Source organism: Polyodon spathula, chromosome 8 (assembly GCF_017654505.1).
Source record: "Polyodon spathula isolate WHYD16114869_AA chromosome 8, ASM1765450v1, whole genome shotgun sequence".
NCBI lineage: Eukaryota > Metazoa > Chordata > Actinopteri > Acipenseriformes > Polyodontidae > Polyodon > Polyodon spathula.
This window is the reverse complement of record NC_054541.1, coordinates 35,975,768-35,995,640: the sequence shown is the minus strand read 5'-3', so window position 1 is coordinate 35,995,640 and position 19,873 is coordinate 35,975,768. Positions and strand designations below refer to the sequence as shown.

The 19,873-nt window shown below is 36.9% G+C and overlaps 1 protein-coding gene across 2 annotated transcripts in view; it reads left to right on the top strand.

The window, feature by feature from the left end:
* The window catches only part of plxna4 (plexin A4), a 242,437-nt gene that overhangs the window by 181,875 nt on the left and 40,689 nt on the right, over window positions 1–19,873 (top strand). For both annotated transcript variants that reach the window (XM_041257784.1, XM_041257783.1), the window contains exons 10-18: window positions 4,820–5,020; window positions 8,688–8,784; window positions 10,745–10,929; window positions 15,854–16,005; window positions 16,278–16,395; window positions 17,438–17,574; window positions 17,887–18,054; window positions 18,843–18,936; window positions 19,421–19,660. In XM_041257784.1, coding sequence (XP_041113718.1) covers window positions 4,820–5,020; window positions 8,688–8,784; window positions 10,745–10,929; window positions 15,854–16,005; window positions 16,278–16,395; window positions 17,438–17,574; window positions 17,887–18,054; window positions 18,843–18,936; window positions 19,421–19,660 — 1,392 coding nt within the window. The remainder of the gene's footprint in view (window positions 1–4,819; window positions 5,021–8,687; window positions 8,785–10,744; window positions 10,930–15,853; window positions 16,006–16,277; window positions 16,396–17,437; window positions 17,575–17,886; window positions 18,055–18,842; window positions 18,937–19,420; window positions 19,661–19,873) is intronic.

Genomic DNA, 19,873 nt, shown 5'->3' with positions numbered 1-19,873 from the left:
TGGTACGAATAGGCTGGGACATTGACAGAGTGTGTGTGTACTGTAACAACAATCCTTAACGCTATAAGAATGAGCCTTCGGTTGATTCAGAGCCAAACTCATTATTTATTACATTAACAATTAACAGGTCGCTGTGGGCCACGACCTGCACCGCTAAAACTAATTGATTTTTAAAAGGAATCTCAGGGTGGAACTATTCTATCTCTGTTTGTTCACTTCTCTCTCTGCTTCAGAATAACAACAAACACTTCCTCTGTCTGGTCTTTAGCCCCAGTTAGTCCCGCCTTGTCCCACTCTACGATCCATGCCTGTCTCCCATAGGCTGTTCGATCGATGTGAAACACAGCCCCTCCTACTCCAAGCGTTCCTCCACTTCACAGACCTCACATATGTTACAATACTATCTTTTTTTTTCTTTTTTTTTTTTTACTTGGGTTCCAGGGGACCAGGTTCGTTATAGCTTAAGGTTTGTTATAATGAAGGCCGTTATAGCGAGGTTGTACTGTATTCTGATATCATGTTATCATGAAGGGCCAGCAGGTTGTTGTTCTATGCGGTGGTAGGGACATTATTTGTAAGGCTTTTATAATTTAGGCTTTAATTGGGGTTTATATGCACCTCAACATTGCTTCCCCTGTAATTGAAAAAGTGCAAAACAGGAGATTGTGACTGATCGATTTTATGAACTGTCTTTGCTTATTGGTGCCTTTTTAATTGACATTTCTAATTAGCACACAGGGGTATAGCGATTGAACCTAGGGTTACTAATGAGGATATTGTTAATTGAAATGCAGTGCCAGAGATGGTGTTTACCTTTAGTGTGTAGAAATCTGCGTCAAATCTCCTTGCCTGCTGATTGAAATGTGGGGGCACGACTTTGCCTGGAGCAGGAGCTGAACATGAAACAACTGTAGTCAGAAATTATTTCTTGATCAGCACCCATAAGGTTTTCAGTGTGATGTGATATGCACTGTAGGTTCCCCTTACCTTGAAAAACAGCTATTAGGTGATTGTAATTATCAGTTACTCTTGAATTGACAACATTTACAGTTTTTGGCAGATCTGGGGTTTTTTCTGTTTTCTATATTGGTGCTAATTATCAAGCATGCTTCCCACCAGTACTGTTGGAAAAAGAAAGCAATCAGGAGGGCAATTTAATGATAAACGTAATAATAATTTGGTTTGATTTAGTGTAGTCCTTCTGAGACACAGTGTCAGTTCATTTACAGTAAACATGCATAATTGAAGTTAAGACTCATTTTAATTGTTTATTGGTTACAGGTTGGAGACAGAATCAGATGTAACTAATTCAGTAATCACTGGAACAGGTTTCAGTGATGTTTAAAGAGAAACTGGGTTTAAGTGAAATGTCACATTAACAAAAGAATACATTTTAAACGTTTGCGGTAGCCTCTAAATCAAACTGTTAAAAACCCAAACACCAAGGTCAGCTGAGGACAGAGAAAAATTCAACAAGGAATATGATAGAACACTGCATGGAAAACCGTTGCAGACATTCAAATAATTAAACAATACTAAACTTCCATCGGCAAGACCCGGCAAATTCATCAGATTCCCCTGCTGGAGCTCGACACCCGCCTAACCATTTTCATACAGTGCGTCCACAAGGAAGATGGTGAGGCATACCAACCTAATTCTCCCAGAGGCAAAGTAGGCCAGACTCTGTAGACCGATATGTTGCTCACCAAAACTACAAGTTTTGCATTTTCCATGGAAGTGTGGCAGAATTTTCTAGAACACAGGACTCACTTTCCAGCAGTAAACATGTACCTATACCTATACAGTTTGATTATTCTTATTTAACTATATATTATATAAAAAAGTATGTGTTATTGTAAGATACAAGCTCCTTTCCAGCCCATATCCTGTGGGGTGGATATCCTCTTCCATATTACAGCACTAGTATACAGTATCTATATATAATAATTCTGATATATCACACCCATACCATAGTGCTGTTTTAATGTTGCTAGTATCTAATGTGAGAAAGGGTATTGATTTCTATAATATCATGAAGCATTGTGTTTCACAATACCACCGCAGTCCATTGTGTAATACTGTGACACAGTAAGTCGACACATGTGTGATTTGTTTTTTTTGGCTGAGGCGAGCTTGGTGTGGTGTGGTGTGGTGCTATATCTTCTGCCACAACAAAAAGTGAAAGTCACTGGCAGTCTGTAAGCAGAGTGCATTTTTCCTTACTCATTTTAGTTTGAAGTCTTGACAGAACCTCCTACAGGGTTTCTACAAGGTATCAATTTTAGCAGCTGTGGGCATATCAAACCCCCCTCCCCTCCAAAAACAGACTTGTTTCAACACAAAGTTTTGGTTTTGATGATTCACTTTGACTCAAGAAGATGGTCACCCTTGTGAGTGATGTCTCACTTTCTGTCTGGGTGATTTATTTATTTTTGTTTATCCAAATTTCATTTCTGTAATTTGTGCGTATGTTGTGCAATGGGTTGTCTAAACAGAGTCTGGCAGTATAAAAGAGTTTTTATCATGGAAAGATAGTTCTTTGCCTCTGGTGGTCTAAGAGATTGCAAAAAAAAAAAAGGAGAGTGAACACAGGACCAGCAAAGAGCTAACTTTTTGCTCTGGTAGTTCAAGCTCCGATAAAAGTAATTCACTAAGTTCCAGGGTTTTCTACATACCTTTTGTGAGCTACTCAGAAGAATCCTGACCTGGCCTTGCATATTAAGACTGATTAGAAGAAAGACCTTGATGAAGAATTCCGTTTTTGAAGAACAGAACATTGGCGATTTTGTGGAAATCTCAGTCTGAACAAAGCACTTGTCCTTGTCACTAAAGATGTGGTTGTTGTGACTTAACTTGGCATAATGTCATTGCAGAAAAGAAATTCACAGAATTAGACAAGCTGCAAATCTTTTGTTTTTCTGGATAATGGACAGTTGAATATTTGCCAGCAGAATGTCCCTTAATCCTCATTTTTGTTTCCTATATTGTAAAACTATTTGTTGTGTAGAAATTAAAATCTCTGGCCATGGAAACCCTTCCTTGTATTATTTATTGTATTTTTAGTCTTGTGGTTAATTTTTTATTGGGATGGAACAATAGTAAAACAGTGTCCTATATTCATTAGGCTGCAGCCAGTCAACATTTGACTCTTCAAGTTACAAAAATGACAGAACACAATGCTTTCTGGCTTTGATTCTCTTACATGCTCATTTCTATTTGACAGGAACTTAACCCCCCGAGCATGACAATAAATGTATGGATCTCTGCCATTTTCTCAACATGAGTCCCCTTCTCAGGCTGAAACTGTCCAGAGAGCAGGGTATCAGTGCACTAACACAATAGTTGACTGCTCTAGTCCTGCAGTAGTGTGCTGTTTGGATGTTGTATCTCTTGGCAAGATGCCTCAATAAGACAGTTGTTTTGCTACAAATGGCACTATCTCTATAACTACTTAATAACCTGGTTTGAAAAAATAACTCTTGTAGAACACACACCTAAAAAAGCCTGCCAGTCCTCATTTATTCGTTTTTTATATTTGGAGTGAAAAACTCTTCACATAAAACTGCCTGCCAGAAATTATACAGGGAAGGGGGTGGAGTCATGTTTTCATATTTAAGTAAGGCTGGAACAAAAGCCTTATATATACATTATAGCAACATAATGGTTGTTGACATAAGTATGTTTGGCCTCGCAGCACTTTGAGTTCTTATGGAGGCATTGTGAATGTGTCAGGACTGATATATTTACAGGGCCTGGATCTTGTTAACCTGTTTGGCTTTATAGTCTAATAACTTGTATCATTTATATTTATCCACAACCTCTTTATTATTGTTCTTAAATATTGCAGTCTATGCATATATTAAATAGGAGGGTAAAATACCAGTTCCTTAAAACTTACAAGGAAGGGGGATGTTGTTTTGAAATACTACAGTATACTGTTCCATGCTGTAGAATACTACTCCATACTTCACCACTGATCATTCTAGTATGAATGTGTTCTTGCTTTGCAAATATTTTACTGGTTATAACTGTGTGCTTTTAATAATAACGGCAGTTCTATTAGAGTTTAATAGGAATCTGGATCAAAGGTAAAGCAGCTTTACTTCAGGACTGAAACTAGGAGATTCATGACAGGGGCTGAGTGGATAACAGTCTGAATGGACAGATCTCCAAGGCAGGGTTTTCATTATTTTCACAGGGGGATCTTTCAGATTTGATTTCTCTTTCTGCACCGGAGTTGAACCCAGGTACTAGATTTAAAAGCCTGCAAACATAAATCCCTTCTATTACCTAGTCTCTAAAGGGCCAGGCTCTTTAATGTTCAATTCAAATTAAAATGATGTCAACTTGATAAAGCAAACATTGTGCACACTTATGCCTGCTCAATTATCTATAATGACTTTTTATATGCAAACCAAGCCCTCATTCAAAGTAACACAATCAAATTAAGTTAATGAGCATCAAACAAGTGTTATCTTATATTTAACAGTGCAGAAGGAATTGTTGGTCCAATTCTTATTTTGGGAAGCAATGTATCTATACTTTCCCCCACTTTGTTTCTGCGGCATGTAATACATCCTGTGAACATTTCTTCCATGAAAAAAAAAAAAAATTCTGATATTAAGTTAGTTGATTATTCCTCAAACTAAATGAACACTGCATTTTACAGACCACAATCTACACAACTTTTCTTGTTTGATTGAACACGAGACACAAAACAGTATTTTAAGTATGATGACATTGAATGCATTGGAGTGTGAATATAAAAATGACCAATTCACAATAAAGTTTTAACATGAATGTAATTCTTGTGTTTCAGGAATGCCCACAGCTGCTTCCCGCAGAGAAGATCCTTGTCCCTGCTGAAGTGGTGAAGCCTGTCACCCTGAGAGCTAAGAATCTACCCCAGCCTCAGTCTGGTCAGCGAGGGTACGAATGTGTCCTCAGCATCCAGGGAGTGGAGAAGAGGGTGCCGGCCTTACGCTTCAATAGCTCCAGTGTCCAATGCCAGAACACCTCTGTAAGTTAAAGCATTGATGATGCTTTATAAAATGCATTATATCAAGTCACAAGGATGTTTAAAAATTCAGTATACCCGAGTCAGCTGAGCAAAGAGTATATTTCCTCAATTTTTATACATTACTCAAAAATAGATTACTCTTCTTGCTTCACTTTATCATGAGACATATTTTCTGGTATGTTGTAGATGGGCTTGATAGCATATCTTATATAAAACAAAAATTGAGCATTTTCAGGTTTTTCTAGGGTCACCCCTGTATTGCAAGTTTAGTTTTCTTTTTTCTAAGCAAATATTGTATTTCCTATGAAACTATTAGGAAACTAAATATGGAGAATTTGTTTTATATTGTACACAATTCTAGTGGTCCAGTAAGAATTTTTTTTTTTTTTTTTTTTTTTTTTTTTATGGGTTTGTGTTGTAGACTAAAAAATATTGACAGAACTTCACACGGTACAGGTGGCGTGCTGTATAGCTTTGCTCTGCATCATACATCACTGATCATATGCACTGAGTTTGGATTTGTGCTTGCACTATCTTTAAAAAGCAGCTGCTAGGTGCTACACCCCATTGGTATCATGGAGATGCAGGTCAAGTTCATCCAAGGTTCAGTGACACCTTCTGCTTAAGCCGAAGTGCTTAGGTTACCTGCCTGAAAGTAGTGATACAGATCTGTACAGGTTGCTTAACAGAGTTTTGGCTACAATCCTACAAGTAGTTGGAGATAAAGTGAACCTTTTACCTGACAGCTCGGTGAAATTTACAACTCCTTCTTCCACACAAGCGATCCAGTGGAAACATTATTAAAATAAACACTTCTAGTGTTCAGGTTCCCACCTGATTCCTGATTAATTAACCTGTTATTGTGTGCCTGTACTTCTTGTGTGTCGCTGATTTGCACCATCAAGCCACCACTGATACCTGTTGGCTTTGTTCTTTTTAATTACAATTTTCTTGCTAAATGAATATCTGAACACTATCACCTGAAAGATATATTTAATACCTGAATGGTTTGTAATGTAAATAATGAGGCAGCTGGTTATTGCTTTCTGTGTTTCTTAGATACCTACTGTCTAAATAAGGAAAAGAGAATGACGATGATTGAAGTCCAAATAAAATAAAAAAGAAAAACATTCACAGACGTTAAGCTTATTGAATATTTAGTATTTGGCCTGTCTGTTTCATTCCCCGTTCATTCACCATTGGCCAGTAGTGACAGCTGCAGGGAAAGACTGGATTAGGGGAGTGTGGTTACGATGGCTTGTGGGTGACATCAGACCAGGAAATGCAGATACAGTACTGTAAGTGAAAGCGCTGATGCACGTATTTATTGCAAATAATAAACAAATAAAAAAAGATTGAAACAAACAAAACGGCATGGTGACTAAAGCAAACAGACAAAACACAGCAGACACTAAACAAACAAAATCAGTAAAACCAGCACTGGTAGCAATTGCTTACATTTTTAAATCTCTGTTCTTCCTTGTCTCTTTCCTCTTCTGGACAACCCAACCCAGAGGAGCGGCTAATCCATTCCTTTTATACATACGTGCCTGAGCTTGATTGCTTGTTAATTATTCAGTCGGCTCAGTCCCAGTCTACTCGTGAAGTGATTTGGCAGGGAAGGTAATTAACTCTGCCCTGCCGACCTAAAACAGTGTCCAAATACATACATTCTAAATACTAATAAACCACACCAAGTGCACAATACATACATACATAAAACAACATTAGATAATACAAAATAATACAAAATAAACAAAATATACACAGGGGCAGGGGTACCTCGTCACAGGGAGTTGTAGGTAATTCCACTGCTTCTACTTGTCAATACTGCTATACTTGTGTAGTGTTCCCAGGCTTATCCAATACACAAAGTCTCAGATTCTAGTTTATCCCAGGGAGCAATTGTACCCACCAGCACAGAAGATGATGAAGATCCCCAAGCAATTACAAGAAGAAATTGAAAGCATTCCAATAAATAGTTCAAGCTCACTGTTAGAACTCTGACAAATTGCAGGGTCCGCTCACTATGGCACAGTGCTTGATTGTTTTTGAGTTACAGCGCCAACATATTTCTGAACATATTACAGTATAGCACAATGAAAAGATTATGGTTCATGAAAACCAGTGCTATTGTACACAATAAAACAGACAAAAGAATCACATGAATTGTGTATAGTTTGGGCATTCCCATAAAAACACTATTAACATCCTCATTAAAAATGCACACGCTAAATAAATATGTTCATAAATACATAATCTTATATTTTATTAATCATATATAAAAAAGATGCAATTCTTTAAAAAAATAAATAAATCAGTACCATACTCTGCATTTATTTAATGAAATGGTAGACTTTTACACTGTCATTACTGAAAGCTTTATGTAACCTTTTGTTTTCTTCCTAGTTTAGTAGAAATGCACACAAGGTGGTGCTTTGGGATCTTTCAGATCTACAAAGCAGGCTGTCTGGCTGGCATTTAGTCTCGGTTTCTGTTAATTGCTTTGGTTGCCCAGGTGCTAATCACAGATCTCACAAACCAGTTGGATGTCATTTAAACTGAATTAGCTAGAAGCACAAGTTAATATAAGTTAATCCACTCAGCTACGGTATCAAAACAAAACAAAACAAAAAACATACTTATTTCCAGGTGATAATCCACGAATTGTAGGAGGTGAAATGGGGTAATGCAGAAGTTATGTTTCATCAGTGTTCCTTTTTTCTTTTTTAGCATTTATTCTGATTGTCTTTCCCCACTTGCTGTTGGCACATGGCAGTTATTTGACTATTGCATTACCCTTACCAAATGTTTTGAACTATTGCCAGTTTGGTTTCTTCTCTGTAGGCATTGTATAGGGAGGGATCCATGCCTCCAACATTGTTTTGAAGCCACCACATTCTGAACATTTCAGGCCTACTTTGTTAATTATCATAAATATGTCTGTGTTCCATAAATCACTATGCTGAGAATCTCCCCATTGCACCCTGCATGCAGACAGTTTGCAAACTAACAGTATTTTGGTATTATAGTTGTAAACTGTATTTTGCCTTGGGCATTATGTCAGCATTGCCAGTGTTTCCATTTAATGCTGTACTGCATTTTGTGAGGATAGACTTTCTTTTTTCTTTGTTTATAAATAAATAATTTACTCAGGATAGTTCAACAGAGCTCTTGGTTCTTGAAAACATCAGATTTTACTCATTGTGCAGGGAGACAGGAAAGTGGTATAATGAGGTGGAATATGCTGGGGTCACACATACAGTCACTGTTTGTATTGGCTTTGCACTTGAAAAATAGGATTTAGATGTGAATATAATGTAATGTTGCAGTTTACTGTACTATACATTTTGATAGATGTACTCACTTTTTTTCTGTTCTCTAAATCTAAATGTATAAAAAACATACTTCATATGCAAAATGCTGAGTCTGTGGTTTATTTTAGTGGTTTTAGATGAGCAACCAACTGAAGTAAGATATTGATCTAAATTATTGAATAGCTTCACCATAATCAATATCTTTGGATTACAACAACTGAAGTAGTATTTTACAAAATACCAGGATCAACCTCCCCCCCCCCCCCCCCCCCCCCCCCCCCCCCAGTTCTCTGCAGCAACATTTCCAAAAAATGATTTTTTTTTTTTTAATAACTTTTCTGTCTTTTTAGTACTTGTATGAAGGGATGGAGATTAGCAGCCTCCCAGTAGATCTAATGGTTGTGTGGAATGGTGACTTCAGCATCGACAATCCAGCAGATAACAAAGGTAAGGTGTCCTTGAAACTGGTAACCATGGAAACAAACCACAACATCCTGCAGTAAACAGAGCAGAAACAGCAGTTCACCATCCTTGGCTGTTGAATATTATTAATGCGTCATTAAAAGACACACCTACAACGTATTTTTCTATTTTATTTTTCTCAAGAAAAAATGGCTAGTGACAGAATTTAAAAACGAGCATACATACATCACTACTACTATTTATGTACTGTATACAATGTGTCCAAGTGTGCATAGTGACTCCAACTAAACTAGGAAAAAAAAGGTTGAAGAAAAAACTCCTGCAACTCTATATTCTATACAGGACTGAATTGCAAGGCAACTCTAGGATATTGCCAAAGATGTCCAAAACAGCATTTTAATAAATGCAATGGATTAAGAGATATAAGCAGTCACAAAGTGGTAACATTCTGCTTCTGCTTCATCTTCTAACAACAATATAACAATCACAGTCAATGCAAGTACTTTAAAAAGACATGTTTGAGGTAGACTGTGATTGTAATAGGATGTAACACTTGCTTTCACCAGTACCACTCTGCACTGCTTGGAGGCGTTTAATACTTTGACAAGCTTAATGCCTAGACGTTAACTTTAATCTAATGCCTACTATTTAAGCCATTCCTTCATAAGACTTTGGTAACTTGAGATGGCATGTAGAGTACTTGCACTGATCACTTCAATTGTAACAGATGCACACTATTTTTTTTAAGGATGACTGAAAAATGTATTTGTGGCCACCATGTAAACATACTCTGGTGTGTGTGGGGAGGGGATGTGAAAGTCAGGCAGAAAAACCCAGCAAGAAGTTTAATGGAGTCAGATTACAGAAGCATCCACAGGCAATTAAAAAACAAATGCTTGTCTGGTTACCATGGCAATTGAAACTGGCTGATAAAAAGAAGCAAGATTGTTTTGATCCCTCTGTTTAGAAGAGTAGGTTGTTCAGTAGAATACTGTAAAGCCATGAATACTTGCAAGCCTTTTATTGTGCATTTTTCATGTATAGGGAAAAAAAACAAAACCCTGCAAGCATTTTAGGCACGAAATATCAAATTCCACTAACAATGCGTACTTAGTATATTACAACAGGTCACCAACATTTCTGGAGAAAATTTTTTTTGATTGTGATTCACCAAATATTTTTACATGCGGCTTAGGTTGCAAGTACAGGTCCCAAGTGCAATTAAGACTCAATTTAGGCATCAATAGACGTCACATTTGGCACAACTGACACTGAGAGATTGAATATTATCATGGAGACAAGCTTGGTTATAGCCAGGACAGTGTATTGATGTTTGCATTGCCACTTGAGCTACCCATACTCTATGAACAAATAGAGTGAAACCTCACTGTATCCAACATTATTTCATTTTTTATTATTTCAAGTTAATAGAAAAGAATGCGTGTATGTCAAAAGGGAGAGAGCCACAGCAATACTCCATTATTGCACTCCTGTTCGTCTTTCAGTATTGAAGGTTAAGATCTCATGAAGTATTAAAAAGAAAAAAAAATATTATATCTACCTGTCACTGTGGCATGTCACCAAGGCCTTCACTGGTCATTGGTTTCTGTTCCACAGAGCTCTCAGTCACTGCAGTGAATCTCAACCCCCATCTTGCCAGTTATTGCTCTGCCTGTCTTTGCATTAAACTAACTGCAGATATGATTGTTTAATAAAAGCAAGTGTGAACTGTAATACCCTGTATAAAAAACAACCTGGGCTCAATGTACTGTCCAACCAAATAATGAGAAGGATCACCCTTATAGATAATGTGTGATATAAAGTCCAAGAAACAGAATCTCTGCATGTCTTATCAATCATATTAAAGTTTCTGGATATGCATTTCCTGTTTTGTTTTTACGGTACAAAAAAATAAAATAATACAAGCAGTCATTTTTTGGGCTCTGTTTTTCTTATTTAAATATATGTTTTTTTCTTCTGGCAGTTCACCTGTACAAATGTGGGGCTATGCGGGAGAGTTGTGGCATGTGTCTGAAGGCAGATCCCCATTTTGGCTGTGGTTGGTGCAAAGGGGAGGACAGATGTACATTGAAACAGCACTGCCTTCTGCCAGAGTGGCTGGAGTACTCCGGGGTGAACAGCAAGTGCACAAATCCAAAAATAACAGAAGTAAGTGATCAACTGCAACATTTACACCTGACAGAGCTAGTTCAACATATGAGAGCTACTGCATGCTCTCTTGATCCTATTCCTACAAAACTATTCAAATATGTTCTTGGTGTTATTAAAACTCACATAAATGGTATATAAAGAATGATAAATGGTTCCCTTTCCTCCGGTACAGTTCCCTCAGCTCTTAAGGTCGCTGTGGTAAAGCCTATGCTTAAGAAACACAATTTAGACCCTAAAGTCCTCAATAACTATAGGCCAATCTCCAACCTACCATTCTTAGATAAGGTTCTAGAGAGAGTTGTTGCAATTCAATTACAGAAATGTCTAACTCTTAATGGTATATTTGAGAAGTTTCAGTCTGGTTTTCATGCTGCACATAGCGCCGAGACGGTCATTGTAAGAGTTGTGAATGATCTGCTGATAAGCTCTTTCTCGGGCTTTCCATCAGTTTTAATTTAAGTGCCTTTGATACTGTAGACCATTCCATCCTAGTGAATTGTCTTGAAAGCACAGTCGGACTGTCTGGCCTTGTCCTATTCTATTTCAAATCTTATCTTTCTGATTTAGTTTGTCTTGGGTAGGTAAAAACGGGTTTTTGGAAGTTGTCTGTGGTGTTCCACAGGGCTCCATTCTAGGTCCCTTGTTGTTTCCACAGGATGTGGGGCTGATGTTTATTCCTAGGGTCAACAAAAGCAACACGGGAGGCAGGGCTTTTTCATGTAGAGCTCCTCAATTATGGAATGCTCTACCTTCGTTTGTCAGGGAAGCTGGGGCCATTACACTTTACAAGTCAAGACTAAAAATGCACTTTTGTAAAATGGCTTTCTTATCTTTGTGGGTTTTAACATAACTTTAAATGTTCTGTTTATGGCTGTTGTATGTGTGGCATGCTATACAAATGTATTGTGGTTTCAATGGAAGGTGAACATGGGTACCTAAAGGACTGGTTTTCCTCTGTCATAGGAAAACTGGCTTACCCAATCAGAATTTACTTGCCAGATTGAGGCTTGCATTGTGTCATCCTCATGGATTCAATGCAGGGTATGATATACACTGATATACAGCCTTCTGTACATTCACTGAGCTTCAGTGTTTTAAAAATGTACCTAATATCTTGCCATCTTTGACGTGATACAGTAGAGTTGAGAAACATGCTTATTTAGAAACCACTAACCCTAGGCTAAATATGAACCTTGCTATAAATACAGGCAATATAAATCACTGCAGATTTCCCTTCATGAAATACCCCAGTTGTCTGATATGATTTGAAATGATTCTTATTGAAAAGTATTTTGTGACCCATTAGCTGAGTTGTATTCTCCCAAGGCTGGATATGTATTGCAGATAATGTTCAGTCTGGATCACTGGGTGAGTTGTACTTGTTGGCTGCTCTCCAAAAAAGACATTCATCTATCCATATTTGAAAAGCCTTATTAGTGTTTTATTGTAGTGAAGTGATTGCAACTATGCAATCTGCATGATGGAAAATGTTTTTAGGATAACAATGGAACGGAAACATGCTGTTTTCTGTTGCACACATTATGACACTGCATTTAAGAGATGCAGCACTGAAGTTCAGTAAAATGAAACTAAGTGAAGTGCAGTGCAATGTTTTCAAATTACTCTACACTGCATTGCTTCAAATAGCCTCCAGCTGTATAACATATCATACTCTTAACTACAGTTAATAGAAGTTGTCAAAGTACATAGTATGTGTGAATTTGAAACCTTACCTGAGCCCCCTCTTAGAGAGTAGCGTGGCATCCTAAAGATTAAACAAGAACTAATTGACTATAAATACTAAAATCTTTAAAATCTCTCTTTTAAATCGACTTTATAAAATGTGCCAGAGCTCTGAAGATAAAAGGAAGTTGGACTTCACACAGACAGATTGGCAGACTGCCTTTATCGATTTCAAAGTAAAGACATGTATCCATTCAATTTCTAAACTTTCTTCTGTACAACAAGTAAAGTCACTGATTTAGAGAGGGTATCAAAGTGCCAAATCTACACAGCTTTGGATAATTGGGCTGTCCCTCACATGACACATTAATTCGCGTTGTCAATGGCATCCCTGACATTGTTCATTGCACTGTCGCAAGTCAGATTCATACAAAATGGGCAAGACAGCAGTGAAACTGTCTAAGTGACGACTCCTTGGTCCATTCTGGAGAACAGACTCTAGAGTTCTACCCTAAACTTGCAGGCAGGGACATAGCGGGTCAGCAGGTTGAGGACGTACTTGGGACCTGTGTGATGAAGGGCATTATAGGTGAGCAGGAGAGTTTTGGACATAATCCTGAACTTTACAGGTAGCCAGAGCAGCTGGGCAAGACGGGGGGTGATGTGATCATGCATTTTTTGTCCTACCCCTGTAAATATACATTGTGCTGTACTGATGATTATGATTCATATCAAAAAGCCTGATGCTTCAGAAGCTGCCTTTTCAACAGTTTGAACAATTTTGTATTGGGGGCAGCTGCTGTGAAGGATGATGTTGACCTGACCTCTCTCCCAGCTGGGTGGTCGGCTTCCTCCACCGAGGTGCTCCTTACTCTTCATAAAGCCTCTCTGAGGGGCGTTTCATGTGGCAGAGAAGGATGACATTGTGAAATGTCATTAATATCAACTTAAATCCTATTACTCCAGCCAAGAATGCACAAAATGTTTACTTGTCTCAGCTGGCACCTGGGAATTGATGGCTAGTTTAGGCTTTTAAAATCTGCAATGAATTGACTTTCCTGTGGTTTGTTTAGTGCTACCGGTAAAATATAGTTGCTTGTATTTAGCAGACCCAGTTAAAAATCCCAAACCTGACACTGTGGCTTGTAATTTTCTCCACACAATGGGTCAACAGCATCAACATTGCTTCTCTGTGTTAATATGCATGCTTTAAAAAAAGATTGATTTAAGGTTTGTTTTAATTGTTGTATTGACACATGTATATAATGGCTATTCAGTAAGAAAAGATTTGATCTGGACAGTAGAGTGGCCAGTCAATACAGTTTGTATAGGTTTCAATGGTATGGTATTACAGTAATCTGTACATGTAAATGACTGAGAAGCCTTGAATAACAAGCACATGCACAGGGTTGCATTCCTTGTATAACATTCACCTCTTATATAACAAGCACCTCTTGTATACTGCCCTATCAAAACCAGCATTGTTTGCTATACTGTATATAATACAGTTACCCAAGTATACTATGCACCTCATATATAACATGCAAATTGTAAATAACATGCAAATGTGTCCCAGTATTTGTAAATTGGTGAATGCTATATTCATAAAATGATGTTACTGTGTAACCTGTGTTTGCACATACCTTTAAAAATTGGTAACACTTTATTTTATTGATGCTTATCAATAGATATGTTTAACTCAAGTGTGGGCTACATAGATCAACTTATCTACTAGTTGCATACCAGTTGTTGCTGATGAGAAAATACAAAGTAGCCGATGACAGATGAACTTCACTGTCATACTAAGTAATGATAGATAGATACATAAATAATAATTATGAAAAAATATAGATGGAAAAAATGGGTAAACAAAGTATAAAACACACATTTTCAGCTGAAGAGACAGCTGAGTGTAATAACAGTGTTGACACCTATAAACTTGAACCGTTGTCATTTATGTCATAGGTACCTTTTAAATGAGATTCAGCCTGCATAAGAACTGTGATACATATTTGCACCACAGTTTTTAGAATAAAAAGGAATACTGATTTTATATATATATATATATATATATATATATATATATATATATATATATATATATATGATATATATAGATATATATATATATATATATTAGTTTCACAATACTGAAAAGCTTAGACTGTCTGTTATCAGTATAGGCATTTGCACATTAAGGAATCGTCTCATTCTTCTCTTAAGGTGCTTAGCAAGAATGCAGATTAAGTATATTATCTAAAATGGGTTGCATTCAGTTTTCCTCCCCGCAGTTAATGGAGTTAAAGACATTAAACAATGCGACATTCACAGAGCAGCGGCATGTTTTATCTCTGTCTCTGTAGGAAGTGACAGGTTCTGAACACTGCGTTGTTTAATTCAACTTGATTTACTAAAGTGAACAAACTTTGAGTGTGTATCTTCACTGAACTGTTCACCCCCGCTCCATAATAAAGTTGATGTGCTTTCTGGACTGTCTTTGCACTTTAAAACAAAGGAATTGTTTGTAGGAAATCATAGGGATGCTGCTGCCCAGTCTCTCTGATTACTGGTTTTCTTTCTATGCTGTCTGCAGTGGAACATAGTGTGTGGCAGTGGAATTAAAATAGCAGTTTGACAGTCTTTGTATACATTTTTAACACCCTCCCCCACGTGTTTGGTGATCTAGTGTTTGTTCCTCTACTACTTGGCCAGTATATAAATGGAAATGTGCAGCCAATTTCAATCCTCGCACTGCCAAAACGTATCGCTAGATTAATGCTATAGTTATCCCGATTTTGAATAAAGCAAAATCTCTGAAATAAAACAACATCTGATCCAGGCAAAGGACACAGAAAATCTCTGAAGTTACCCCACCCTGGAAAAGATGTAAATCATTATATAAGTATGAACAGATATACGTGTATACATCCAACATAAGTTGATTAAAATGCCTGGAATATATATGCTTTTTTAGTTTGTTTTTACATTACTTGAAAAGTGCTAATATGTAATCATTTTATCTTCACTAACAAATAAAAAACATGCTACTGTACTTGTTTGAAGCTGGAAAATTTGGCACATGTGCACTAATACATTTCTAGCTGCTGTGAGCAGGAATTGATTCCACCTGAAAACTCTAAAGCAAGAGTGACAGAATCACGTTCAGTCATTTCAGCTGTGTAATCCTAGGAGTTTTTTTTTTTTAATATTAATTTTTAATTTTGTGCCTTTTCTTCAGATAACTCCACTAACAGGTCCCAGGGAAGGTGGCACACGGGTGACAATACGTGGGGAGAATCTTGGCCTAGAGTTCAAGGAGATCGAGGCACACGTCAAGGTGGCTGAAGTGGAGTGCACCCCAGTGCTGGAGGGATATATTCCAGCAGAACAGTAAGTGGGGAGATGATGTGTCGATAACTGCTAAAATATACAGGAGAGATTACATTCTGGTTGTGCACCATACGTGAGATAAAAATGTATACTGTAAAGTTATTAAAAACATACACCTCTTTCAAACAATCCTACTGCAATTGAATAGTTAGTAATGCTATTGGAAATAGGGTCAGTCTGAATGAAATATTATGAACAAAATGATGTTTTTATAAGTGGCAAACTTTAATAATTTGCATAACATTCCTTTTATGTGTTTGACCTTTTTCCAGGATTGTGTGTGAAATGGGACGAGCTGAGCACAGCCAGTATGCTGGATACGTGGAGGTCTGTGTGGGAGAGTGCCGGCCCGAGTTCATGGCAAGATCCTACCACTTATATTACTTTGTGGTGAGTGCATGCTGTTTTTTTCATATTAAGAATAATCAGATGAAAGGCTGCTCAAAGGAAGTATTGTGGATGGATGTACATAGAGCCAACAAAATATTTTCAGTAAACCTTATCTCATATATCATTTTGCAAACCTTACATTTCCTGTATAAAAAAGACACACACACATTATGGTAAACATGTATTAGATTTTTTATTTTTTTTTTTTTTTCAAATGGACATTTTAGTGATCTTATAAGACCTCAAACTGCCAGAAGCCTCACGTTTAGCTGTCCTTATCAATAACCAATTATTGGATTTACTCTTATTATTGTAATCGCACGATATATTTGAATACAGTTATTTCAGTTGATTCTGTATTATCTCAGTGCAATAGCACTGTGAAAAGTAAGCCCCATATTTTCATTTCTACACAATACGTATTTTAATCAATGCCTAGACGCTGGGATGATGGCTTGATGGGTCCACAGGATCAGATTTTTGTTAATATTTACAACAACATTTTTTTTAAATATGATAATTAAAAACAGAAATCTGAAATATGTTGACCTTCTGAAGCTATGTACTGCCAGAACACAATGTGTAAACATCTGTAAGGTCTAATCATACTGAATCACATTGTGTGTGGGTGGTATATCAAATCAACAAGAAAAAGAAGCAAAATAAATCTGGCAGTTAAAATGTTTCCTGTATCCCTCTGCTCACAGCAATGTGTAAAAAATAATAAATCGAAGATTTCAACAGTATTATGCCCTCTAATCTTTTAAAGTTTCAAATTTGGAACAGTTAGTGTTTTGTTCACAGTTTTAATTATTGTATCACTTACTTGATGTTTCCAAACATGGTTCTACATTACTGAGTTTCGTTGTCAGGTGACAAAACTTATTGTATTATTAGGATCATTTGGCGATAATTTTGGAAAACTGAACAGTGATTTTTTAAAAATGTTTTACACAATTAGTTATGTTCTGACACACCTCTCTCAATTACCAGTTGGAGTTGCATAACAGTGCTTTCTCATATCTGGCATCATTCCTTGCAGGTACCGAACCTGTTGGAGCTGAAGCCTAGTCGAGGCCCTGTGTCTGGGGGCACCACTGTAACCATCACTGGAAGTAACCTTGACGCCGGAAGCGATGTCTCCGTCACGTTCAAAGATCAGACGTGTGTTTATCACAGGTACATGTTTTGAAACTAGAATTTTTTTTTTCTAGAAACTATGAACATTTTCTATATTCTGAATGCATTTAACTATCCTCTTATTCTGCCTTAAGAAGATTAACAGCGAGTTGTTTGCCTTTTTGTTTTGGCTAGAAAGAGCCGATACTAGTCTGTTCAAAATTTCAGCTTGAAATAAGAATGCAATTATTTTTTTGTACTCTAATTTGCACGTTGTTAATTCGTGTCATACACTTCAGCTTCATTTCCAGGGTATGAAGACAGGAATCGGAGATTCTAATTTCCCAGAATCTCATTTTACTGTATTTCCAGGAGAGCAGCTAAAGTGATAGTGTGCAAGTCCTTGGCCTCTCAGCATGGGTACGGAAATGTCACTGTGTCAGTCAGGGTGGACCGTGCCAGGATTCAAAAGGAGCTGCAGTATGAATTTGTGGAGGATCCCACAATCTCCAAACTGGAGCCAGAGTGGAGTATTATCAGGTAGAAGCAAATAAATTTGAGTGACAACAGTGGTTTCAGATGAAGCTGCAATTCACTTTTGAAACATTGTGCAGATTAGTTTCACCTTCTGATATCATGAAAATTTAAAAAAAGTAGTCTCTCTAAGTTTTGTTTTTATGATTGTATTCATAACTATTATAGCGTATTATAGTAAACTAGTATTTTGGTCACTACCATGGAATTTGTTTTAAAGGTTTAAAATTTAAAAACAAAATTTACAAACTTGTGACATATAGTTGTCTTCAATTATTTGCAACACTGGCTATTTCTTTCCTATTTTATAAATAGACCGCTGGCCTCAGTCTGCCAAAAGCTTTCCTTTATAGTGTCAACTGTGAATCTCCCCCAGTGACTTATTCTTACTTCTGTTTTATCAACTAGCCACATTGATTTTTATGTTGCATCCCCTCCAAATATCTTTTAAAAAAGACTAAAGTACAATAAAGTGTGTAACTAAAAATTTAAATGCTGTAATATGTAGTATTTTTAGTATTCTAGGGGCAATTAGTTTTTGCTTTGGAGTGTGAATTTTTAGCATGATCAAATAGGTAAAAAGCAGCTGTTTCTAGCTGCATATCCAAACTTCATTTTATAGAAAACCCACCAAACTATAAGAAAATACAGGATTTCAATTATACTTTATTTGAACATGCGCTATTTATTTTTGTCAGGCAGATAGCTTTCTTCTTTTTTTGTGGGGGGTTATAAGCAGCTGGTCAATGAAAACCAAATTGTGATTTATTTGTTCTTTTTTTTATATACTATAGTGGTAGTACACCTGTAACAGTATCAGGAACTAATCTGGACATCATTCAGAATCCTCGAATCCGAGCCAAGTACAACAGAGTGGAGACTGTCAATGTAAGTATTGTTACTGGGAGCCTGGGAACTTGGTGAAATTATGAAAAAGTTAAAGAAGGATTTCAAGGTCACGAGAGTCTGAAAACGTGTTGTTCACCACAGAAGATTTAAGCAGGTCCAGGGAACAGTGAATGCAATGTTCTCTACTGAGTGGTGGAATATGAGGACAAAAAAACCCATTGTGAATACCCTGTCGAATTCCAGACAAAGCATTTTTTTTAAATGTAAACATTAGATGCATTTACAGTGAAGGCTAGAATTTGGTGTACATTTGAGAACACTGATAGTCAGAATCTGTGACTTCAACATCAATTAAGAACATACACAATTCTCTACAAACATGTGTTGGTTAGTACTGTCATAGATTTATTATTTTGAGGTTGTAATGTGTTTTCTTTGAGTTCTATCAGGCATTTCAGTTAGTTTACATTTCTGCTTTTAGCTGTTTAACTGTTGAGTTAGCGTTTTGGTTTTTCTTTCATAGACCTGTGAAGTACTCGACTCCACCACAATGATCTGCCAAGCACCAGAATTAGCAGTGAGTTCAAACCATCAGTCTGATGTCATAGAGCGTCCAGATGAGTTTGGGTTCATTCTAGACAATGTACAAGCACTGCTGATACTTAACAACACAAACTTCATTTACTACCCAAACCCTACGTTTGAACATCTGAGTCCCTCCGGAGTACTGGAATTAAAACCTGGCTCACCCATCATACTAAAGGTGAGATGGCTTTTTTGGATATTTTTTTAAATGCCTTTTAAAAAGGTTTAATTCTCGCTTTTCATATTTTACAATAAGGACATTAACATGGATATTATAATTTTACTATAGGCTTGTTTTTAGAATATTAGAGTGAGTTTTTTTTGTGGAAGTTGTGTTCTTATATTATGCTACAGTGACATCCATGGTTTATAATAGCAAGCAAAATTAATA